The sequence below is a fragment of the Triturus cristatus genome, chromosome 8 (genome assembly GCF_964204655.1).
Source record: "Triturus cristatus chromosome 8, aTriCri1.1, whole genome shotgun sequence".
Lineage (NCBI taxonomy): Eukaryota > Metazoa > Chordata > Amphibia > Caudata > Salamandridae > Triturus > Triturus cristatus.
The window spans coordinates 401,820,588-401,847,557 of NC_140591.1; the positions used below are offsets into that span (position 1 = coordinate 401,820,588).

Consider the following 26,970-nt stretch of genomic DNA (forward strand, 5'->3'; position numbering starts at 1 on the left):
AATGAAGATCAGTAGTTAGTTTGTTTAACTTTTCCAACTTATCTCCATTCCTCAGTTCAATTCTAACAATTGATGAGTTATTAAACTATTATATTACTCAAATATATGTATGAATCAAAATCACATTAAAGATGTTATCTATGGCACTGTCGCAATATATTCAAGCAAACTTCAATTGGGAAGAGCATTCAAAATACTTAATTCGAGAGCAGTTGAATGGGGCCTCCAACTAAAAACTTATATTGACTTACAATGTGTCTTGCAAATATGACTATCAGATGTGTCAGGAACGGACCAAGTAGCTGTGCAACATATGTTTAAAGAGACTGTTTTTAATTCTGCCAAGAAAGCAGCCACACCTGGGTAAATCTTTCCAGAATAGGACCTGGAAGAGGGACCACCAACAATAAATATGCTTTTGTATGAGGTAGACCTATCCATCTGCTTAAGTTTCTGTCATTGGAATCTTTTTCCTGATGGATTAAACAGTAAAAAGGTGACTTTTGTTTGTTTTTTAAACAAAAATGAAATATAGTCTCAGTAACTTGATTGAGCCCTACATATGTTTAAACAAGTTAACAAGGAATCTACATCAGAAACTGGATTAGGACAAAGTACTTTAATTACCAACTCCTGGGAGAAATGGAAATCAGAACCTAACTTGGGTTTGAAAGATGATCCAGACCACAAAATTACTTTATCGGGTAAAATAAATATGGCAAAGAAAAGTCCCTTTCCTACTCTGTGGGCTAAGGTTATAGTAACTGAAAAATAACTTTGCAACAATTAGTCCAAAATAATGAAAGAGGGAAGTTCAAAAAGCTCTTTTTGCAAAGCTCTTAAAACTAAAGGTAAATCCCATGGAGTGTTTGTAGAATGCATAACTGTTTATCACCTGAAAAAACTGTGCCAAAGCCATGATACTAAATATGCAATATAAGATAGATCTCAAATCGAATATCTGAAAGTCTCTACCCATTGCACTCTTAGAGTGGACACTGACAAGTCCATTAAAAAATATCTCTTTCAAAATCAAGAGTGTAGAAAGGATCACAATTCTCTGGATGTAATCCTTTAGAGGAACGCCAGGAAGAAAGCTGTTGTCAATGTCTTTCATCGGATTTCAATATTGTATATTAAAGCAACTTCCCTTGCAAAACCTAACGGCTGTAAGCAACGATTTTTGTACTCCAAACCCGTAGTTCAGGTCGATCTGGGATTTTGAGGAAGAAGAGACATATTGGTACACCCATGGAGGTTCCTTCTCTAGAGCAAGAAGAAGAAACAATGATCGTCTGGGCTAAATTGGTAATATCAGGACAAACTCAGCTCCATCTGAACCTTTGTTAGTACACAAGCCGGAATCAGTAAGGTCAGGGGAGAGAAAGAGCCCAAGCCCACTTCCCGAGTCTGGAAACCTAGTGATGATGAACAGAGCAGAAGTGTTTTCTGGAGAGGCAAAAAGATCCAGTGGAGTACTTGCTCTCCTTTGACATTTTGAAGTAAAATGTTCTGATGGTGACAGAAGTGGACAGAAGATGGAAATTGGTAACTGAGGGGGTTGGCAGGCCCGTTCTCCCTCCCAGGAGATGAACTTGTGACAGAGACAGGACTGGACCTCTATCAAACTGAACATTTCCTGTGCCACCTGTTTTAGAATCAATGACTTTGCTTGTAGCTGGACATTTATGTACACTCTTGAAATCTGATTATCTGTACTAAGAAGAAAGGACTTCCAAACCAAATGTTGGACCAAAACCAATAGGGTCTTTAGTATAGTAGCCAGTTCCCTCCTGTTGGAGGATTGTAGGACTTCTGAAAAAGACCACCGACCCTTTGCAGAAAGATCCCACATACTAAGATTCCAGCCAATCTTATTAGTATCTGTTAGGGCTATCAGTTTGAGGATGCAAGGATACTCTCTTCACAAGACTGTCTTTTTAACCACCACATTAGAGAGTCTCAAAGAGATGTTGGTTTTTGCGGGTATATGCCATATTCTTGTGTAGATGGAGACCAATGGGTCCAGAATGAAGATTTCCAGGAACTGAGACGGAATTGAGCTCTCTGAATTACAAAAATTGTGCATGCCACATTTCCAAGGTGTCTTAACAAGCCTCTTATTTGTGCTGTTCCTCTCTGCAACAAAGATGTTAGAAGATACAGCATTTGAGTTATACAATCTTGAGGAAGAAAAACCTTTTCTAACTTGTGGCCCGATTCATATGTTGGCAGAAAGATCAGTCCATCACAACTGCGATGGAATACCTTTTCTTCCAACCTGAAGGTCTACCCACCTCGTTTAGAGTTGAGAAGATCTTCAGTGTGGAGACGGCGGAGACTATTCTTTCTCTGCCGCCTACACACATCTTCTCCAGGCCAACTGAGTAAGGGCCATTGGAGGTTCGGCTATGTGTCCGCCTGCCTTATTTAGAGTGGGCCGGCACATGGGCAGTTTTCACTGTCCATCACCGCCATGAAAAAAGTGGTGGTAAAGGGCAGTGAACACTTTTAAATGACCCCCACGCCATGGGAGACTGCTCCCATAGTGATTAGGTCATTGTTCTTTTTATTAAAAAAAAAAAAAATCAGCTTTATTTTTTAAAATAAAAAAACTTGTAAGTTTGATGTACAGACGGATGGTGGAGCCATCCGTCAAACTTATAATACATTTCCAGTGACCTCTATGGTGGCGGTTCCTAGAAATGCAAGAGATGCCCGCAGGGGCAGTGGATATCTCTAAATATGACAGGCAGAGTACCTTCAACATGGAAAAAGTAAAGTTACTTTGCCATGGCGACGGTAATTACTCCGTCGCCTAAAATTCAGCCCCTTGGTTGGACAATGGGATAGCTGGAACAGCAATGTCCCCTGCATTGTATAAGCTTGTATTCCCCTGCCATGAGTGCCTAACTATGACATTCTGACTTTAATATTGATCCTGTCGGCATGCTAATCATGCGTGTGTAGAGAGGCCTAAGTGTGTTTCTGATAATGTGAGATCCAGGATTTTTCAGTGACCTTGAGAGGCCCACCAATGCCCCATGGTGAACTGTGGACTGAGTCCCTGTTTTGGGTTCACCACGTAAAGCGGTGGAGACAGTTTACCATATTTCATAATGTGTAGTGTTACCAGACCTTTTTATGTGTGTCAAGGAAGATGTGGCCTACTGACCCTCTTGTATAAAGTGTTATGTGAGATCCAGCATTTCGTGCTGACATCCATGTGTATATCGCGTACTTGTGCATGTACAGTGAGCCTGTGACACATGCAGGGTAGCGAGAGAGAGAAAAAGTGAGAGAAAGAAAGAGAGATAGAGGGAGGGAGGGAGGGATGGAGAGGGAGGGGGAGAGAGAGAGAGAGAGAGAGTGTGTGTGTGTGTGTGTGCACGTGTGCACGTGTGCACGTGTGTGGGGGGTTGTTAAATCCAGTGGTATTCATTTTGGGTGCCCCTGGTTAAGCATGGCACAAGATGCAGGATGAGGATAGCTTCCCCACACAGTAAAAGAATATTGACTGCATTCCTGAAAGGTGGATACCCAAACACTGACGTGCGGAGTTTGGAGACAAGGCTACTTTTGAATAGCCAATGAAGACTTTGTTAGCAAGGGGCTGCTGATTATTTCTTCCTGACTGCTGCTCTTTAATAGATGCTAGGGTCCAAGGACGGGACTGCAGTTTCTGTTGTTCAAGGGAAAGAAGTTTTTAGGAAATGCCTTCCCTTTTGTCTGTCCCTGATTACCGCTTTAAGGAGGTTGATGACAGCCAGCTGCAGAAATCTCACATTTCATTGTGTCCGTGTTGTTGGTGCTCCTGCTTGGAGATTGTCCGAGTGCTACCTGCTGTGAGAAGGATCGCTTTTACCCAAGGTTTTTGTGGATGTGTAAAAAGTTATGAGTGGAAATAAAACTGTATTAAGAATGGGCAAAAGTGGAGGCTGGGAGGATCTGTCTAAGTGCTAACGCAGGAATACAGACCCTATATGGTGCGACACGTGGGAGGCAGGCGGCTCCAACCTCCAGTGGCTTGTAGACCATGCTTCTCTGTTATTAGGGCAGAATCCAGGAAACAAGATTACTTTGACAGTTAGGTCATATTACAACATTACCTACACCAGTTAGATAGTACATATAGGGTAGGTCAAACTGCATTCTGCTCAGAAGGTTCACCTAGGTTCTGATGAAAGCCCAGTGATGTTGTCATATGTTAGAAATAGCAGACATATTTTGGACTTGTTATGGAGATAAGGAAACTACCCCGAACAACTACCATTTATCCCATTCTCTCTACTCATTTTTTAACCTAGTGTAAGATAGGATTCAGCCCTAATAAATATAATTGATATTTATCCTTTTCTTAATACATTTTTATATCCACCCACAATTCTTCACATACCCAGAAGCACTTGTTCCCAAACAGGAGCTCTGGGTGAGGCCACCTAGCACCAGTTAGAGCACCCCTATGATGACGCATGACACCTATTGAGGGAGAAGGGTTTGCATCCTTTTTAAAAAATAAAACGTTTTTACAAAAAAGTCAGAGGCACGCAAGCAACTCATTCAGGTAAATAAAAACTTTTTCGTTGAATGGAAGAGCCCGTCAGCCTGTTAGTGTGTGCATTGCTTTATGAGGAGGTTGCACTGATGCTGGCTTTGTAAAACCTTCTCTCTCTCTCCTTTGTTTTCCTTTTAAAAGATTTACACATACAAATAGTGTAGCTGTTGCTCACCAATGGGCTTATTATCAAGGAACAGCGTTAAAATTATCGCCGCTTTAGTGGCAGAAAACTACCGCTAAAGCGGCGATAATGGGCTTGATAATATGCCGCAGAGAATTCCAAGAGAAGCCCATGTTCTGGTGTCCCATTATCGCCGCTTTAGATAATTTTAACGCCGTGCTTGATAATATGCCCCCAAGAGCGCCTAAGATCCATTGCTTTGGCTCAATTCAACTTTATATTAATCCATTGTTCCCTCTTCAGATTGTTCTGCGGTGTTTGAAAGCAGAAGAACGACGAGTGGCTATTTCCGGATCCGGCCCAGGCCCGAGAAGGACCCTTTCCTGGTGTACTGTGACATGTCTGACGGCGGGGGCTGGACTGTTCTTCAGCGCCGCAGCAACGGCAAAGTGAATTTCAATAGGTAGCAGTGTCTTATTTGTGGTCCTGATGCTACTTGTGCTTCATTTCAGTTCATTTAAGTTAAGCACGTGAAAAGGGGATACAGGTTATGCTACACAACTTTTAAAATTGCCTTTGTGCAAATGACTGAATCTAGGTGGACTGAAAATGCAGCCCCATACAAAACTAATAGTGAAAGTATTGGTGTAAAGAAGGCAAGGCTTCACAAAACAGAAACACGTGGCAGATACAAAATGCCCGAGACCTGGTGCATGTTTGACTCTTTTAGTGAGAGTTGCAGACTTCTGGCGCCCTAGATATGGAAGCACCGGCGCGTTCCCACCACCGCGTGCACAGCGTGTCCTGCACCTTGGTCAGTGGGCTCGTGGGTGAGTTGCAGGGTGGTAACTGAGAGCTGTCAGTACAGGGCTCTTGCTGCCAACCCTAGACAAGGAGATCCAAGATGCTGGGAGTAATTAAGTAGGCTGCTGTGGACCCTCACCTCCAGTATGCAGGGTCAGCTTCTAGTGTCCACCCACAGCCTGCCTGTTTACATTCTCACAGCTGCCTATGGAATGGAGCATAAGCAGCCATGAGTGGTGATTATGATTCTAAACTCCCAGAGAGGAGACCCCCGAGGCATGTTCTCTATTTATTAGTTATTAATGCATTTAAGACCACATATCTACATCTACGCCCTCTGAGAGGCTCTGTCCTGTCCACCAAGGCTACAGCTGTGGCAAATTGGGTGAAATAACCACAATGTAAATGATTCTCATTAAAAGCATTGCATTTATGAGTATCTCATGTGAAGATCCAGAAAACAGGAAACTGCTCCCGCCCTCGAGGACCAACAAGAGAAGGTAAGGTTTCAGCCTACGACTCGCGGTCCAAGACTGGGATCCAATGCAAGGAATGATGCAAACTGTTTAAGAGGGAGCCAGCATCCACGCAACTGCGAATGCCAATCCTGGGCCCCTCAACCTGTCCTCAGCACTCTTGGAAGCACCTTCTCCTCCTAGGACCAAAAAATACCTCACTACTCTCATTAAGCAAGCCTTTCACCACCCTATTATTTAGGAAAGAAAGCCACATACCTGGCATTTCAGCCCCCAGCAACTCCTTCCCTCTCTCCAGCTCAATATTAAAAAACAATGCCAGTCATCCCACCCACTCCTACACAGACGAATGTGCAATCCCTCCTTTTCCAAAACTGATCCCTGCTTTCCATTGTTACACTGAGGGTGGAGAGACGACGATGTGCTTCCAGCACATCAGTGAGTGCAGCCTGAATTTCGTGCAGCTTGAATTTCCCTGTCAACCGGTGCACAACTTGTACCTGAGTTTGCCTGGTGCTGGCGGGAGCTGGCATTCTTTTGTGCACAGTGGGTGCTTGGGTGCACACCTAGGGAACCCACAATGTATCCTGCATTGGAGGCTGCGGAGGGGGGAGCCCAAAGGCCCCTGCAGCACCTTCCGGCTCCCCAGCCAGCACTCACTGTGGGGCTTGCAGGAGCTAGCTGTCTTTACCTTGCTCCAACCCTGGCAGGAGCAGCTTCTTTCTCTGCCCCCGCCTGGGCGAGCAGGAAATAAAGTTTCTATTCCGTGCGCACACTCTCCCAGGCAGGGTACATGAGAGTGTCCCGGGAGATAGGGGTCCCTGGAACAGCTTTGATCGCCCCCTACCTCCCAACAAAAATGTCCCCGGGTATGGGTCTTTGGGGCTTCTGTGAGGCACAGGAAGGGGTGCCACACGCCTGCCCCCACAGGAAATGGCCACTTGCCTCTTCCAATAATTATTGACACGACCCCAATGGATGGGGTCCCTGGGGCTTCTGTGAAGCATGATGAGGGGTCCATCCACCTCCCCAAAATTATTGGTTCAGCTCTGGCCGATGGGGTCCCCAGAGGCTCTGTAAGCCTCTGTGAGAGGAGCCACATGCCCCCACACCCCAAAAAGCTCTACAGGCCCTGTCCCCATCCTTAGGGCGCATATTTAAAAAGAGCGAAAGCCTATTATTTTATTTATTATCGGCTTCATGGATCCTCCACAGATCCGCAATGCCAATAAATAAAATTTTTAATTTTTGGACCGGGGGGGGGGGGGGGGGGGGGAAGGGGTCAGGCAGAGGGGCAATGTATCCCTACGCTGCCCCAAATATTTTTTCCTAACTTTTTTGTAGTGCAAAGGTCTGAGTCTCTAGCCCTTAAATAGTTACCATCACATCTTTGTTGATATGGTGGCAGTCAATCAGATCAATTATTTTGATATGTTAGATCCGAGGATCCTCAAAGGGGTGAAATATCTAAACATTTTAAAGCTTCATTTCTCAAAAGCTACTGAAGGGGTTTACACCAAATCACAAAAATACTTTTCTGGACCATGATCTATCTTTCTTCCAAATTTGGTATCATTCTGATTAGCACTTTTTGCGGTATCGCTGTTCAGTTTCCCTATGGAAAAATTAATGGAGAAAACACGTTTTGGAATACCCCCTTTTTCTTGGCCCCCTATTCATGAATAAGAAAACATGGTCCTAAAAATAATTACCCAGTATGCCGTTTGTTGTAAAAAAAATATATATATAATCAAACAAAGAATTTATTATTTTAAAATGTAATATTAAACTTAATTTAAAAAATAAAATCAAGTGAAATTTTCAAACTTTTAGTAATATTTGAATACATTTGAAATAACATTGTTAATATATTTTTTTAATTATTCTTTATAAATTATTAGTTGTAAATTAAATAAATAGATTTAAATTAATAACAATTCATATTTAATGTAATGAGTTAATGTGCAGTAGCATTTTATTTTATTAGTTCCGTGTTAAAACAACTTTTTGCAATATTTTTCCCTTTATTTTCCAGCAAAGAGATCTCCACCACAGTGGAAGAGATCTTCACTTATGTGTAAAAAGTTAATAGTAGTAAATTTACATTTGTAAATTTACTATTAGTTGTCTCCAACCCCTGATGTCAGTGATAGTGACATGTAAGTCTACATTTAGGTAAAGATTTACATTTGGGAATAGTGAATAGCACAAAAGTGAATATTTAAATCTCAGCACAGAAATAAATTAACATGTGAGTAAAATCTAAGGGGCAGATTTACAAGCCCCTTGCGACACTTTTACGCCACCGTTGCATCAATTTTGTGACGCATCGGCGGCATAGACCATGCGCCACGTTGCGGCTTATTTACAACGTGATGCATCTAGGCAGATGCGTCACGTTGTAAAGCCCGTGTTTTTAAGGAACAAGGGTACCCCAATATGTGAACCTGGGGTGATACAATGTAGGAGAATACAATGGTTCTTAATGGCCTATGAAGGTCCAGGGTAGCGAAAAGCCCTAGAGAGGGCAGGTGATTTTTTATAGGTACAGAGACTCAAAAGGGAGAGGGATAATTAATATAGAAAAATTAATTGATCAGTCGCAGCACGGATTAACACGCGAACAGACCCCCCCTGAGACTCCCATCCCTGCTGATTTGCAGAGATGCGCCAGAAGTTGTAAATCTGACCCACAATTTGCAAATGTAGTTGTAAGGACCCTCACTTTCTTGACTTCCTGTTCCTGCGTGCATTGTACATGGCTTCAGTTCAGCTATTGGAGGAAATTTCATTCATAACTTTGATGCAAACATGGTATCCCTAGTGGCATTGAGATCAGCTTGCTGTAACGAGGTGCTCAGATCAGGACTGAACAACAACACACTGTACTTGAATATTTTGTTGAAATGGATACTTCTACCATCGAGGCCTAGATTTATTCCAAAAGCTCTTTCCAAAACACATGTGAAAGGGCATATTGTACTGAAATCTTTTTTTCCAATTCTGGGTTCTCCAGCGGAATATTTTCTTTATTTCTTTAACATTGTCTTTGCTTTGTGGTCACTAATGTCTTCTTGGCTAGAAGACAGGAGACGTCACTCTTTTTAAACACTGCCACACTCTAGTCTACACCTTTGTCAGCACTATCTGTTGGATCTGAACATTTTCCTCTTGAATCAATCTTGCACTAATGCACTTCAGTCTGCTTTGTCTAATTGGGTGATTCCTAATAAAATACTGCAGCACTGTTTATTTCTATTTGTTCCTAATGCCAATGGCCTAGTCAGTGACTTGGCAGTGCTTGGTATATATTCACATGTAAGGGCCGGTAGGGGGAAAAATGGGAGGTTTACTTAAGGGTTTTCTTCACAAAGCTGACTCGTCACAGTCCTGCCATTCTCTATCGACTGAACTCCATAGTCCAATATATTCAGCAAGGTGTACAGCTCAAGTATGCAAACAGGAGGCAAGGTGGAGGTCTTTTATGCCCTCAGAGGGAAGGAACTGTCAGAGATGTTTTGCAACACAATTGCCAATATCCCAGGCTCTTACCCTGTGTAGTAAAAACTATTTAAGGGATGAATTCTATGGGTAAATTGAAGCACTTACACTCACTGTGCCTTAGCCCAATTTCGCTTAGTTAGGTCTGCACCATTTAAATTAATTGCATTTTGTCCTGTCAGTTGTACGCAACTCTAAACCTGCCCCATATATGGTGTTGCACTATTTGTAAATGTACCAATTTCAAGCTCTCTGGTCATGTCACCTCTACACCAAGTAATTTAGTAATTTGGGGCCAGATGTACGACCCTAAATTGAGGTCGCAAAAGGGCAATCGACCCGTTAGCGACCGCAATTAAGTGCATGATTTTGTACAAACCTCATTTTGTGAATCGGTAAATTTTACAAATCGCAAAATGAGGTTTGCGACTGGCTGTTAGGAAGGGGCGTGCCAAGGGCGTCCCTTCTTAATAGCGACTTGCATTTGTATGTATGAATGTTTTGTGACCGCAATTGCGGTAGCAAAAGACTCGCAATTTACCACCTACTTCAAATAGGTGGAAACCATTCGCAAACTGGAAGGTTCCCCTTTGTGAATGGGTCCAAAAATATTTTTAAGGGCAGGCAGTGGTCCCAGGGACCCTTTAAGGAAAACAGGCTGTATGTTTTTTTAAAAACGCCTTATTCAAAAGCAGTCACAGACATGGTGTCTGAGACATTGTTGTACATCCCAATTTGCGAGTCGCAAATGCGATGCAATTTGCGAGTCGCAAAATGGTGGGTCATACATCTGGCCCTTGGTGAATATGTCTTGACTACTGAGTTATTTTCAACTGCACTGTTCTTGCAAACAATCGGACAAAGGTATTTGTTTCCATAAATCTACAATACAATTGGCTTCATTTTGAGGTGTTTCATAGTGGACAAGTTGTTATGCCTGGTTTCAAATTGGAAATTTGCCTTTCTAGGAAATGGGCCGACTACAAGGATGGGTTTGGGCTATTCAAGGGCAAGAATGATGAATACTGGCTCGGGAACGATCACATCCATGATCTCTTGGGAGAAGGTAAGGATCTAGAAATAAATTACCTAAATTTATCAAACCAATCAACAAGGGAAAAGAATCATAACTGAAGTACGTGAGCTAAAGGAAACCCGATCTTTATACTTGCAGAAATGACGCTACAAATAGATCTCATGGATTGGCAGGGAGTAAGGAGATACGCAATCTACGAGAACCTCAGGATACAAAATGAACAAGTAAGAAATTTACGCTATGGTCTTCATGGACATTAAACACAAGACTTGCTGATCTGATATACATTTTTGAACATCAGTCTCATTGAATAGTTTTACCATTGTGCCTGTATTTTTCTGAATATTCCTGGCTGTTTCCAAACAGAAAATTCTTAATTTAATAAATACATGGAAATCAATATTATAAAAGGTGAATTCTTCTCATTCAAATGTTCTTTTTGTAGCGCTTATTGTGTTCCAGAGTTTCTCAGATTAGGGAGTCTTCCTTTTACAGCCAAGGATCAGCAAGATGGTTTCTCGTGTTAGTCTCTTGAGCAGCACAAAGTTCGTTAAATGTGCTCAGGCCCTATCCCCAAACGGGTCTAAAATAGTTTTCACCTAGCACATATTAGTTTGATGTATTCTATATTTCAGAACCACAATGGAAGCATGCACAGTTGTGGTGCAGGGAACCATTCTTTGAAACTACCAGTGGGCAACAAAGCCTTATTCTGAAAATATTGCCATTGACCATGCATACAACAAAGTACCTTATTTAATGACAATGTGAACTCATGAGCTTTTAACAATGTGCCAAAGGGCAGTTTCTTAATGTCTAAAAAGTTTTTGCTGTTGAGACCCTGATTGTTTGGCATGCCTTTCTGGCCAAAGTGGGCTGAACGTTCACTTAAATGTAAGTGCAATGCTACAGTATTGAGGGTAGGAAGCAGCCTGAGAAGGATGCAGGGAGGGAGCAAACAAAGCAGCAACTTTATGATGCAAGTCCTGCACTGAAGTGTGTCCCCAAGCACTACCTCAAAGCTTTGAAGGCAATCCATCCTAAGAAATCACTTTGTAATGTCTTTGTTTGTGGTATGCATTTAAAATGATATTATTTTGTCAGGGTCATGTAACCAAAATGGATTGCTTTATCATTGTTTTCTCTGCTAGATCATTCATTGTGCATAGATGTTATTCTGATACCCTTCATTAACATCATATATTTGTCCCTAAACCCTGCAATGTGCCACATTCTTATCCTTTTCGCCTCTCAAGACATTGCACACATCCAACACGTTTCGCATCTAGTTGGCATGCCCTATTTTTACAGGAAAAGAAATCCAGTTTCGCTCTGTCTGGACAATAACATACCATGACTAAATTACTGAAACTGTACTACACATACTTTAACTGCAGGACGTGGGGAGCTCTTCCAAAGGAAGTACATCTAGCCCAGGTGTATCCAACCAGTCGAACGCATGCTACTAGTAGCTGCAGAAGCTTTCAGAGTAGTTTACACCCTTGAGTTAATTTTTTACTTATTACTGCAATAAATAAGTGATGTGTTTTCCTTTTAAAGTTAAGGAAATGCTATGTTTATTTTACATTATTATCAGGCTGCAGATAGCAGAGCCTGATAAAGAGCAGTGCTCCACTCAGATGAATTGCCCATGTGGGTCATAGAGGTTCACAACTCAAGCCCTGAGGCTTTTAACTCTTACATAAAAGTACAAATAATCCCAGAGCAATAATAGTTATGGCTATGGATGGCCACACAAGTGCTAGTCTTGTGTGGTTATATTAGCAGGCACTCACACCCTAATTGTTAACCTACTCTAAAACCACAGATAAATTTAAACAGAACAAAACACAAAAGGAAGTGCCTCAAGGGTCCAACAATTTTATTACATAGCTTGTTCTCTTTTTTTCTTACCTCCTTTCATGATAAACACATCGTTTAATGTTGTCAATCCCAACATACCCTTCTCCAATACCGAAATAAAGTGGGAGCCATTGTGTGAAGTCTCAAAAACAGTTATCTTTATTAATCTTCACATCAATGAAACAGCCCGGCAGTGTGTTTTATTCTCTCTGAGAGGACTTCATCAGGGTTTCTGTATTTCTTTGCAGCAGTATCACATCGAAGTCTAAGAGTAAGGTAATTCAGTTCTCCCAGAAATTCTTCAGACACTCGTATTGCTCCTATAGTATCACAGGGACATAACAGAAGGCAATAGATGAATAATGTAGTTTAATATAAACACCCCATTGGGATCTGAAAGTCCAGATCGAATTATACGATGTACCACATCCGTCAAGTACCTTCTTGGTGTAATTTTACAGAGGTGGCATGTCATATAATTTGGTCTGGGCTTACAGAACCCAATGGGGTGTGGATATTGATGTATTAAAGATTAATAAAGATAATTGCTCCCACGTTATTTCGCTATTGTTAGGATTGACACCATTGAACGATGTGTTTATCGTGAAATGAGGAAAGAAAAAAAGAGAAAAAGCTCTATAATACAATTGTTGGACTCTTAAGGCAACTCCGTTTTGTGTTTTTTCCTCAACTCTATATTAGAGCATGAGATACAATGCTAATTTCTGAATGCTTTTAAATGAGAGTAAAATAAATGAATAGTAAGCTCAATGATTAAGTTAACTCTTCATTTTACATTTTCTTCCTTTCCAAAGTATCACATTTACAAACAGCATGCATCTTGCTCCTAGTTGCTGGTAGACACGGTGCCATATTTAAAGCTGAAAAAGACAGTCATTTTCTTTTAAATGGGAGACATTTAAAGTGAAGAAAAATGTTTCTATGAAGTCCTAATGTTTTATGAATCATGTTCCTTCACTTTGAACTGCTCACATTTAAACATATGGTTCCATGTCTAGAGGACACTAGGTGTAATATGCCTGCTGTTTGTAAAGACACTTTGACAAAGGAGAAAATTAAAATGATCAGTTCACTGCATATAAACATAAATTTAACTCTTTACTTGAATTTTCTCCCATTTCGAAGTGTACCAGTGGCTGGTAGACACGCTGCCATATTTATAATCGATAAATACAGCAATTATTTTTAAATGGAAGAAATTTAAAGTGCAGAAAAATGTTCCATCAAGACCAGAAAAATATTCCTTATTATTACCATGTTTTCCGAATATTTTTCTGCACTTAAAATTTCTCCCATTAAAAAAAATGGTTGTATGTTTGTGTTGTACATGTAATGGTGCCACATATGGCTACAGGTTGCCCTGTGCTATAAGTACATGTGACACAGGCACTCAGTCACTCATAAATTCCATTCATTCACACAGTTGTTCATACATCCCCACAGATATACACTCTCTGACGCACATGGCAGCCCTATCATAGTACCCCTAGTGACAGTATTCTGTTCAAACCATAGTATCAAGCTCCGTGGGCATTAGATTTAAAGTCAATGAAGCTGGGCAAGGGGGTGTCTGGTAACAATGTGCGAGTTACTTGGCCTTCAGTAGTTCACAACCATTTTCACTGATCAGAAGTAGCTCTCATTACAGAAAAGGTTGGAGACCCCTAATCTAGCCTCATCCCCCAAGCTTTCCACAAGGAGTTAGAAATTCACCTATTCAAGGCATATCGAAATAATTGGCATCCACTAAGCTCTACATTCCACCTGCACAATCCCACTATTTCCCTCTGTCCAATAGATCGCATATTGTTCCTAATACCAATACTTGGACTGCATTTTGTAAAGCAGAACATCACTCTTGTAATTAGATCTTTGCTGTTAATATAGCTGCAGTACATTAAAAGCAAAAATACGAACTTTCATACAAATAGTAAATTTAATAAGTATTCATGCATTATATACTGCTAGCATGTCTCTTAATCTCTTTAGTATACTTCTGTCATCCAAAATCTCTAAAGATTTTCCTATAATTACATATCTGGGTTTTGAATGTAGGGTACTTCTCTAGATTGGTTTCTATTAGAGTGTTATCATATTTGATCTGTCAAGAAAATTCCTTTCTCTCAAAAGGTGTAGTTCTATATGGGCCCCAATTACGAAGCTGCTGTTATGAGCTGAGGATCCTTCCTCTCCTAAGGGAGCAATAGTGTAAAATCATGCAATGGAAGATTAGTACAGTATAGTTTATTCTGGTCTCCCTATTAAAAAATTAAAACCAGAGCTATATATCTAATGATTATTAGGACCCTACTCTGTCATTAAACTAAAAACTTTCAACACAGCGTTTTGGTGGTTTCTTGGTCTACCCCACCTTCTTCAGGACAAACACATTGATTTTAAAAAAATACCAAAACTGTAAAAAAAACTGAAACATATTTTGCATTGTGATTTACATGAGGTAGAAAAGATTTATCTTTTCTACCTACTGTCTATTTTATGCATATTTTATGGATGTAATGTAAAATTGGTTTTATGAATGCATGTTGAAATAAATCAGAAACAATATTTATACACAATTTAAAATGGATCTGTGATGTATTTTGTTGTATACAAGAATTTTCAAAATGAAATTAAATCATAGGGGGTCAAATTTGAATCTCTACTTAGAATAGTGTGTAACTTATAGGAGATTTTAGGTTGGTTTTGCGTATAAAAGCAAAACAAAGCAACCTCAGAACTTGCAAAAGATGTATATGACAAACCATTACTCTCTAAAGTTGACAAAGAAGATAATCTAAAAATGACTTTGAAAGAGAGCAGATATTGAAAGAAAACATTAGGGGCCTGATTTAGATTTTGGAGTACGGATTACTCCATCGCAACTGATATCCTGTCTGTCGAAATATAAATCCAATAACCCATGGGGTGTATATATCGGCGGACGGGATATATTTTGGCAGGCGGGATATCCGTCACAGTTGTGACGGTGTAAATTGTCCGCCGATATCTACATCCGGCCCTAAGTATTTAAAGGTTTACTGTTCTGTGTTGTTTATTTGCTTCCTGAAATACATAGGATTTTTTAAGAACCCTTCTGGCAGGTCAATAGAGAAGGGAACCAAGTCTCTTCTACAACCTTTACAGATTATCTTTTTTGCTACAGACTTCAACATGGAAGAGACAAGAAAGTCTGAGATTCAATAGTCTATTGCAGTTAACATGAAGTATACATCTCTGCTGTGTCAGATGAAGTGTTGAAAATATTATATTGTATACACTTGAAACCCTATTTAAGTTCCAGGTACATAAATATTTATTCCTTAAATACGTTTATACATGTATGGAATTTGCCAAAATATGTAAACTAACACTTAAATCAAGAGGGACATTTGCAACTCGCTAGCTGAAGCGAAAACTCAATAGTGACTCTAGAAAGAGAAAAGGAACAAAGTAAGGAATTGAGGTGTATCGAAAAATCTAGAGAAGACATGTAAAGGAGAGAGAAGACAGAGAGGAAGGACTAAATGGGCAGACTCTTCCGAGACAGACTGGAAGGACACAGGAGAAGAGAGTGGAGGAGGCTGGAGAGTGCTAAGGGCTGAAAAGAAACATAGAGATGGAAACAATCAACATGGGCTGCAGGAGTAGAGAATCCTGAGTAAATGAGACTGATGCTGTTTGGAAGGAGAATCCAAAGGATGCAAAAGAATGGGGGACGTGACTCCAGGGGTTTGTGAAATCTATCAGTTTGCCACAGTCATAGAGGGCTGTGACCTTGAAAGATCTTCCCACAGACCCAGAAAATCACAGACCCAAAGAAGGCAGAAAGTGGTGCATCTGCAGAAGAAAGAATTCTCTGTTGTCAACAAATTTTTGAGTGGACTTGAAAAAACCAGTAAGACAACAAATAATGCTAAGTTTGGGGTACCACGGACAATAAGCAAATCTACTGTATACATTTACTTTCTTGAATTGATTTATCTTAATACTTAACCCCCCCCCCTCCAAAAAATGGTGTCAGGATTTTTTGGCATCTATAAATGGAGCCTACGTTTCAGCAGTTGGTTGAAGTACAAAAGAACCTGGTATGGGGATTTGAACTTTTAATTCAGCTTCTCAACAAGAACACAAAGACATTCAGCAAACCATGCAAACTCAGTCTCAAAAAAATTAGTGACATTTCATAGGCACAAGATGCTATTTCGGGAAATTGGAAGATATATTATCTCAGCTGAAAGGACCTAATGCTATTCCTTCAATTTTGCTTCAAAAGTATACAGTAGAAAAAGATCCCGAATTTTTTCTACACAAACTTTGATAGGATAGTCCAAAGTGCAACATGACCCACAGAAAAATGGGGACATTATCTTGCTCCACTTCAAACAGGGTAGTTGCTATCAACATAAAAAATATATTCTTGAGAAGTTGGGTATAGATGATGAAACAAACCTACAGGATCCGGTTTAGATGGAAAAGGGAGAGAATGGGGAAGCCTCCTCGGTCGCTATACTATTGTGTTAAGAACCATGGGGAGATGTTGCTTAGACCAGAGATGTCTTCTAAAGCTGAGATTCTGGGCGAACATTTATCTTAAACAATTTTCAACTGCCATCCTTCTGCCACAGATATGTATAATTGCCCTACTCTAATCTAGGTGGAACATCACTAGTTACCTAAAATGAGAAAATTACATCAGAGCTGCAGTAATGATGTATTACAGTTGAGTTCTGACATCACAATGCCTCCCGCAGAGCCAAAAAGTGTGAAAAGCAGCTTCTTGCAAAGGATAATTAATTGCCACTTAAACAATTAAAGGAAAGTCTTCATGTTCAGAACCCTATCTTCTAAACTTCCTATAATGAAAATGCAGTCATTAGCAGTTTATTGTAAGCGGTTTTTGCTTGAATCTCTCTACATGCTGTTACCCGCAAATTCTAAAGCATAATAGTAGCTTTGATACCGACTTACATCAAAAGTATAAAAGCTGAACAGTATTTGCTAGAAATTACAAATTGTCTTTAGATATATCTATTTTCATAAGCTAAATATTCATAATACATTATGCAACATGTAGAGTTTTTTTTTTTATTATTACGAGGAAGAGACCAAGGATTTAATTGTGAGGCTATGACCTTGTATTATGCGCATAAATAACCCCTAATTTACATAAAAGGACACTGCAAGAGGCCTCGCATTTTGTGACCTTTAAAAGGAATTTCTCAGTAATGTCTTTAAATGGTAGGGGGGTACTTTATCTCAAATATTAGGTGCAGTTGGCCTTATATTATCCCATATTGCACTCTAGTTATTAAAATTGCCTATATTTATTCTTTCACTCCAGATATGTATTGCTGTAACTACCCATTGGAGAATTGTATACTGCCTCTGTGTTATTTCCCATCTAGAACTTGATTTTCCTCCATCCCTCATTATGATTCTATTGTTTTTGTAGGATAATTACAGACTGCTGGTCAGCATATACTCTGGGAATGCAGGTGATGCACTATCCGGTGGAAGTAACGTTGAAGAGCAATGGTCAGCATCACTTAATGGGATGCAGTTCTGCACTCCAGACAAGGATAACGACAGATATGGCACAGGCAACTGTGCACAAGAGAACAAATGTGGCTGGTGGTTTAACAGGTACACAGCATCATAAAAATGTGTTCAACCAGTCAACACTTTCGAAGCATTCAGGCAGAACTACATATATAGAGGAAGGAGGGGTTTGCAGTGAATGTGTTAACTTATTTTGGTCAACATAAATAACTGTAACATTTTCAATACTTTTTTTTCATTAAGGGGTTTAAAGAAAAAAATGCGTGCTGTAACATGATATTTATTAATTTAGAATCATACATTACCATGAGAAAGTATTGCTTGAAAGAATATGATATTCCTGATACTTGTTCTATTCAATTCAAGTGTACAGGCCTGATATTACCTTGATTTTTGCCGCCCTATAATCAATAAATATATATCAAGGTTTCAATTATACTTTCATCAAAAAACTAGGATTAAGTTATGTCACTGCAACTTTAAAAATACCCAATAAACCCATTGCATTTCAAAAATCATTACACTCACTCAATAGAAACATCTTTTAGTCATGCTGTCCTCGCGATCAAATATTTGGCACAATATTGGGGATAACAGACGTCTTTGCAAATGTAGCAGTAATTAATTTTTGCTTTTAAGCTACCAGTAAACAGCCCCACCCCCAGAAAGTGTCTGGCTCACAAAAGACCAGGGAAAAAAGTGGGAAATTTGCTCTCATCGGATTATTCCTACATTTGTGACTAATTTATGGCATTTTTTTAGCAGTTTCTAAAATTTGCAGGAGTAATCAACACCATGTATGGGAGTTTTAGATGCCTTTAAGTAAGCAGTTGTTGTAAGTATTTCTGTAGGAGGAATGGTAACCATGCAGAGATGAAACACATATATACATTAGCACATTTAACTTTGTTGTTTTTCCATAGTAAAAATATTATTCCTCATGGGGAATCGCACTAAATCTGCCAATGCTACTACTTGTGTGAATGTGGAAATATCACCATACTTGGTAAATGTCTGTATTGCCAGCTTTTATGACTATTTGTCAAATAAAGCTATTATGACTGACTGTCTGTATTGACAGAATGGGATTTTCTTCTTAGATATTAATTATTTTGTGTACCTAAATTTAACTTTGATTGTCAAAAATGTTTTCATTATTTGAGTCCTAGGAGAGAGGGGAATACTATAATAATCTAAGCTGCCTCCTCATATGCCTACTATGTATCAGTTGCTGTTTACCCTACTGCACATCTTTACCATATTTTACCCAAATTCTCTTAAGCTAAATCATTTAGCCAAGATCACTTTTTTCGCATCATGACTTTGAGCTCTCGCATTAATGAACCTTTGACTCCCCTGTGTATGTCCAATGTCTACTCATTCCATTTCTCTTTTATTCGACAAACAGCAGTCCCTCACTTTTTCTCAAAGAGGCCTTCTATTGCAGTGGTTTGTTTCTAATCGCTCTGCAGTTGTATAATCGCATAGCAGAATGATCAAGGTGTTTTCAAGTGCTGTCTACTTATCCAGCATCTGAGTAGGTCTTGCTGCATATAGAGCATACCAAAACCATGCACTATTCTTGAATCATTTTTATTACCTTTATCTCACCTGCCAGAGGGAGAGTAAAGAAAACCAACAGTGAAATGTTAATGATAATTGATATGTTTACATAAACATGCATATTACTACATTCATACCACTTCATGAAGTAATACAATTAAAGAGATAAAGTGAAATTCAATACAATTCGAAAAATCTGGGAAGTGTGTATAAAAGTGGAAGTCAAACTACCCCACTTGTTTCTAATTTCATTGTCTTCAAAACCAAGAAAGGGGTGCTCCACAGAGTTCTTGAGGAAATGCTAAAACTCAAAGCTGCTGTCTGTCAGACATCAAGACTCCCAGAGGTCAAGGTAAATCCCTAGAAATCTGCACATCTAGCTGGAAGAGCTGTGGATCTCCCTGTGATCTGGTAGCCTGTCTGACCTGCACAGAAGGAGGAGAAGTTTGCCTGATTCCACAGGACCTGACTACATGAGGAAGGAGAAACCCAGCTGTCAAGCCCCAAAGACGGGTGGCACAGAAGAGTGGATGGTTGAAGAAGAGTATCCAGAGTTAACTGGAGCCTTCATGAAAGTCTCTCAGCCTCCCAGACTGTTTCTACATTCAAGCAAGATATTCTGAACCACCGCATCACCTCATAGTGTGCCCACTACAGCAACCACACAGGAAGAAATTGACTTGTTCTGTTTATGCCTTCTGCCCTCCGACTGGGACCCGCACCATGGACCGAAGGACAGAAGCCAACCACTGACAGTGCCCTGATCAGAGGAGACTTTCCCAGAGCCACTGACCGTGCAACAGGTCCTGCACAAAGACAAGGAAGTGGGACCGAGTTGCTGCACACACAAGTGCATCTGCTTGTCTGTGGGGCTTTGCTTACAGAAAACTGTCCAATAAAGGAAATATATATAGTCAAAAGAGGGATGGAGAGCTGTATTTTTAAAGAGGTCTTACAACCATGCTCCTCCTAGAATAATGTTACTAAACACTTCAAGTGGAGTAGTTCCTCTCTAGGGGAAAATTCGACCTTAAATCTGGTGGAATCACAAGACCAACCTGGAGGGATCACAGGGGATCTGAGTGGTCAGATCTTAATGCCCTCACACACCTGGTAGAGTGTCATGCCTCATCAGAGGGCTCTCCTCGTCAAGCTTGCGCTGCAATGCCTGACGGGCCTGGGGGCTCTTTACAGGAGATCATTTGATCTGTAGATGCCGTTTGATGAGTGCATGTAAGGGTTTGATTTAATGGATAGTGTAGTGATAGGGTTGAGTGTAAAAAAGTCTAGGGGAACAGAGGGACTATTTATGGGGTAATGGTCCCTTGACTGAATTAAAATAGTGGCGCTATCTTCAAATCACAATGTACCCTGATAACTACAAATATGAGGAATAAGGTCGGTCGACATGTTTCATCCCTCTGTTGCAAGGAGAGTCAACTGGCATTTCATCAGGATCAGAACGATTTAATCCTACCCTATATGAATTAGCAAGTCACCCTAAAAATCATGGGTGTCCAGTACAGCATAAAATACTGCACCTGAGTTGACGCAGAGGGGTAGATTCCACCTAAGAGATGAGACAAATAAAATACAACAAAGTACTTTCAGAGATTCAGGGAAAACAAAGCAGCGGATTGTCATTTGTTTGAAACGTGCATTTTTTTTTTTTTTTTTTTTTTCAGATTTGTAACGCGCGCAGCTGCCCCAGCAATGGGGCGTCCCAGCGCGATCAGAGACACGAGAGAGTGAAGGACAGGAGGTGATTATACAACGGCAGGGAAAAGCCAGGTCTTGATCGCCTTGCGAAAGGTCAAATGAGTCTGGATCTGTCTGATGGAGAGAGGGAGTCGGTTCCAAAGTAACGCTGCAAGACAGCGGAATGAACGCCCCCTGGCTTTTGCTCTCACCGCCTGGCGTACAATAGTCAGCAGCTGATTGGACGATCTAAGGGTTTGCTGAGGTGTATATGGTTGAAGTAGCTTAGATAGACCCAATGGAACCTGTTGAGAGAGAATTTTATGAGCAACACATAAGGTTTTAAATTGAATTATTTTCTCAACAGGCAACCAATGCAGCTTGGGGAGGATGTGGGCAACCGACGCAGATCTCGTGAGTGCCACTAGCATACGTGCTGCGGCATTCTGAGCTCTCTGTAAACGCATGATATAGGATTTGTTAGCCCCGAGATATAATCCATTCCCATAATCCAGTCTAGATAGTATAGTCGCCTGGATGATGGTCTGGGGATCTCTAGGGGGAAAAAAGCCGAGTACTGGCTTCAAACCACGCAATAGGCCAAAACACGACCCAGCCACAGCCTTGGCTTGCGTGTCAAAAGTCAGTCCGCTGTCAATCCAGAAACCCAAGTTTTTAACAGCTTCTTTGGGCACAGGGGCTGGCTTAAGGCTGTCAGGCCAGCAATGATCAGACCATAGGTCCCGACCTTTTCCAAATACTAACACCTCAGATTTACTGGCGTTAAGTTGCAGGTAATTGCTGGCCATCCAGTCTGCCACCTCAACCAGATCTTCCCTGAATCTACTTAGATTGGCGGTGTTCTTTTTGGAGTAAGCAATCACTAATTGGGTGTCATCAGCGTATGAATCCATTGACAAACCCCTCTTCCGAGCCACCTGGGCCAAAGGTTGCATATAGACATTAAACAAGAGGGGGCTCAGGATTGACCCCTGGGGCACTCCTCGTTGTAGGGAATACCTCTGGGATTGAAAAGGTGGCATCCAAATCTGAAAAGATCTTCCCGTTAGAAAGGCTCGGCACCAGTCGAGAGCCAGATCCCTCACTCCAATATCAGATAGCCGTTTCAGTAGGATTTCATGGGAGACCGTATCAAAGGCGGCACTTAGATCGAGAAGAACTAAGGCCGCCGAGTCCCCTACATCCAGTATCCCTCGGATTTCCTCCGTCTCTGTCAACAAGGCAGACTCAGTGCCATGTCGCGCTCTAAACCCGTTCTGCGACGGGTCAAGGATAGTGTTCTGTTCGATGAACTCCGTCAGAATAGTCTGAACATATAGTTCTACCATTTTCGCTAGAAAAGGAAGTTGCGAAATGGGACGATAGTTACCCGGCTCGGCTGGGTCCAACGATGGTTTTTTCAGCAGAGGGATAACTTTTGCATGTTTCCATGTTGCAGGTACTATAGCTGACTCTAAAGAGAGATTCATCAATTCCAGATACACTGGTAGAATAGATGGCATGACTTGGGAAAGATGTTTTGGGGACAATGGATCAATAGGTGAACCAGATCTAATTTTTTTGAACAAGACCTCCAGACTTGCTAAAAATAGCGCTGGAAAAGATAGCAAGCTATTTAGACCTTGGGAGGCCGGGACAGTGGGCAAAATCTTCGTAACGGGAACAGCAACTACCGGTAGATTTTGATATATTTTTTCCACTTTGTTAATAAAGTAGTTGGCCAGCTCATCGCATTGGTTATTGGAGGAAATTGAAGAACCTCTAGCCATATCACCAGTCTTCATAATCTTAAGCAAGGAAAAGATTGTTTTAGATGGATTAGGGCTTGTTAGGATTGTGTTTCCTATATACTCAGCCGTGGCTCTCCGGATTTGCTTATGAAAATGATTAATGGCTGTTCGGTAGTTAGATTTCCCCACTGCATCGTACGAGCGTCTCCATGTACGTTCCAACTGTTTGCAATGCTTTTTTGCCTTAGATAGCGACTCATTGAACCAAGGTTTAGATTGGTCCCGTTTTATCCTCGTCAACTTAGCTGGGATGCAACTGTCCAGACCTGCTGTTACCCAGTCATGGACTAGCATATCCGCTGCCTCCAGATCTTGTGGTAGTTGAGGCCTATGGCTCGACCAATATGCCGACAGCTTACTGCTGTCTAGCTTATGCCACGGTCGTTTAAAGGTGGAGGTCAGGCAATGTTCTCTCAACTGGCCCTGCCATCGTAGTGTGAAGGTCACCAAAAAGTGATCTGTCCAACACTGTGGGGCTGGAGGATCCGTCATCAGCCAGGTAAGATTCGAGAATAGAGGATCCAGTAGGTGTCCAGCATCATGAGTGTGCTCTTGTACCCACTGAACCAATTGGAGTGCTTCTAAATCGGCCAAAAAGCTCAAGATTCCGGTCTTTTCAACAACATCACAGTGGAGATTCAAGTCTCCGATAATGCTGAAATTTGCCGCTTGGCTGGCATGCAGCGCGGTCTTATTTACCAGATCTTCCCGAAAGGCCCCCGAAGGTCCAGGCGGGTGATAAATAAGAAAACCGGAGATGGTGAGGTTGGGGTTCATCCTGATTTTAAACAGAGCGCTTTCGCAATCCACCACATTCTCTCTATTGAGAACGGAGGAATAGATATTCTTTATGATGATTGCAATACCGCCTCCTCGTTTCCCCAGTCTATTTAGGTTCTTCATAACAAAACCTGGGGGGAGAGCCAACCAAGATTCGGTAGTGGAATCTTGGGTAAGCCAGGTTTCGGTTAGGAAGAGGACATCGGGGGATTCATCTTCCAAAAGATCAAAAACTTCAGCATGATGTTTTGATAATGACCTGCAGTTTATATTCATAAACTTAAAATCCGTGTAACCAAGGGGGCCGGGTTCTTGTAACACCTCCGGTAGTTGAAAGGCACATCCTATGCATTTAAAAGGGCCAGCAAGGGGATTATATGTGAAAGAGGAACATTTAGGCTGTAATCTCATCAGCTTATCGCGTGAGTAGCTACGGGGTACAACAGGGAACAGCACAGGGGGACTGGCATCTGGCGACGGTCCGGCACGGACGGGCGCAGACGGGCTTGCCTTTGGCGCGCCACCGGCGCGCCACCGGCGCGCCCACTGCACGCGTCCGCTGCGCGGTCGCGTCAGTGCCCCCTGAAATAGCATTCCCCCCCGAGCCACTAGAGCGTTGACTGCTGTTACCCCCAAGATGGCGGACGCAATTCCACCTCCCAGTTCCTCAGAGCAGCTTCTTTCCTACCAGCACCCCTGCGCCAGCGGAAGCAGCCCCTCGGCCCCTCAGAACAAATCACGGGGAGGTTTCAGGTAAGATAAATGCAACTTTAAAATGCTTTAAATGTTTTTCCTAAAATACAACGCAAGTGAGAATACTTTTAAAGCAGTGATTACGGCGCAATTCAAAAATACAACTCAATACACAAGTCTGACAGTATTTCACGTAGCAGGCAGACACACTACCTGACTCCCGGCTCACACCTCAGGAGTCTCTCATTCATGGTGAGATGCATGAATTCAATGAATGAATGAGTAAGATCATGGAGATAATGGATTTTCATGCCTTTAATCAATTAATGGTAAGAGGATGACTCAGAGACGAGTATTCTGCCCTGGTTAGCCTATACATGTCTGACTTGACGGAAAAGAATCTGGAGAAACTTGCAGTGTTGTCTGACAAGTGGTTAGCTAACAGGCGTAGCACAGGAGAAGGGCAGCATACATCTAAGCCAAAAGGGGAACTGAACTCTCAACTTACTAGGTCCAGACTGGAGCGTAGGGTCCAGAGCAATTTCCAAGGATTCAGTACTAGACACAGGCAGAAAGGGAATGAGGTTGCTAGTCAGGAGCAAAAGAATAAGAGAGGAAAGACAGTTTCCTCTGTGACCACAGTGATGACTGGCACCAGTAGGAGGAACATTACAAAAATATTGTTCGGTGAATGATCCTGTACCAGACAAACCCAGCAAAGTTAACTGTTGGTGAGGCGATGAGAGGCACTTAACCTAGTTGCTATAGACAGCTGGGAAAGGAACGCAGATGCCTAGAAGGATAGGGTACTTACAGGAATATGGTTGGGAGGAAGTATCTCATACCTGGGCAGATTCTTCCTCATGCCAATAGCATGAAGGACAACATGGAGTTTCAGCTTGCCAGAATAGAAGCAGAAGTCAATGGCCTTTGTGCATGACATAGGTAGAGGTGATGGCTTGAGCAACGTGTATAGGGTGTCCGACCGCGTCCAAGAGTGCATCCAGAAATAGGTTTGTTAAGATGTTGGATCTGGAAGTCATTGAGCACTCTCACAGCCCATGGACCAGCCCAGTGTTGTTAGTTACTAAGGAATGTTTGCTATAACTATGCTTTTACATGGACGATCAGGCCCTCAATGAGGTGGCCAAGGCAGATGCATACCTGATACCCCAAGTTAAAGAACATGTGGACAGGCTGAGTGCTTCCTACGTCTTGACTACTGTAGATCTGCCCAGATCACATTGGCACCTAGTGCCAAGGGAAAGGCCATTATCTTGATGCCAGAAGGCCTGTATCAGTTTAAAGTCATGCCTTTTGAGCTCAAGAATGCCCTTGCTACTTTTCAGTACCTGAACTTGAGTGACTGACCTTGATGACATTACATTTATTTAGCAGATCATGTGAGCACTTAAAACATGTGTTGGTCAGAAAATAGGGTATGAAATTGACAATCAAGGCAACTAAGTGACATGTCAGAAAATGTTCTATTGTCTATCGTGGACATTAGGTGACCAGTGGCATGATCCGCCCATTGGATACTGTTAGACCTGGCATCTTTGGCGTGTTTTTTCCCTGTCTTTTTTTTACCTCTGACCTCCTGTTTCTGACTGTGTACTGCATTTAGTTTTTGCTGGTTTTAATTATCTGGGCACTTTATCACTGCTGACCAGTGCTAAACTGCAAGTGCCCCCTGTATAAAATGTATGTGTAATTGGTTTTTCCATGACTGGCATATTTGATTTATTGGTAAGTCCCTAGTAAAGTGCAACCGGTGTGCCCAGGGCCTCTAAAACAAACACTACTAGTGAGCCTGCAGCACTGATTTTAACATCCACATAAGTAGCTCTGCAACCATGGCTCAGACCTGCCACTACAGTGTCTGTGTAGGCAGTTTTAAACTGCCATGTCGACCTGGCCAGTACAACCACTTGCAAGGCCCAAACCTTCCCTTATACTATATGCTTGGCACCCCTAAGGTAGGCCCAAGGTACTACCATGGGTAGGGTGCAGTGTATTTAAAAAGTAGGACATATACCGGTGTGTTTTACATGTCCTGATAGTGAAATACTGCTAGTTTAATTTTTCACTATTGCAAGGACTATCTGTCCCATAGGGTAACATGGGGATTGCCTTGAAATATCTTTTAAGTGCAATTTCTGATTGGGAGCAGATGGAGATTTGGAGTTTGGGATCCCTGACCTCACAATTTAAACACATTCTGCCAGGGGGAGCTCATCATTTTACGTTACGTTACCTCTCTCCTCCAGGATGTGTTGTCCACTACCTTGGCAAAATGTCAGGGAAAGTCCCATACAAGTGGGGCTTTCTGTTTCGACTGGTTTTCACTTTCAATGACAGCCTGCAGGCTAGGCTGGAAAAGTCCCTGAGTGAAGAGAAACAAATCTTGAGTATTTGAGTTGCAGAGGAGATGGCTGAAGAGAACAGCATGGCGCTCAATGAATTCCACTGCGACTGCCAGACAC

At 41.6% G+C, this 26,970-nt stretch overlaps 1 protein-coding gene across 1 annotated transcript in view; it reads left to right on the forward strand.

Moving 5' to 3' along the window:
• Positions 1-26,970, forward strand: part of LOC146802190 (fibrinogen-like protein 1) — a 139,903-nt gene that overhangs the window by 90,270 nt on the left and 22,663 nt on the right. The window contains exons 4-7 of the mRNA XM_085621777.1: positions 4,983-5,142; positions 10,429-10,526; positions 10,635-10,720; positions 17,833-18,023. Coding sequence (XP_085477903.1) covers positions 4,983-5,142; positions 10,429-10,526; positions 10,635-10,720; positions 17,833-18,023 — 535 coding nt within the window. The remainder of the gene's footprint in view (positions 1-4,982; positions 5,143-10,428; positions 10,527-10,634; positions 10,721-17,832; positions 18,024-26,970) is intronic.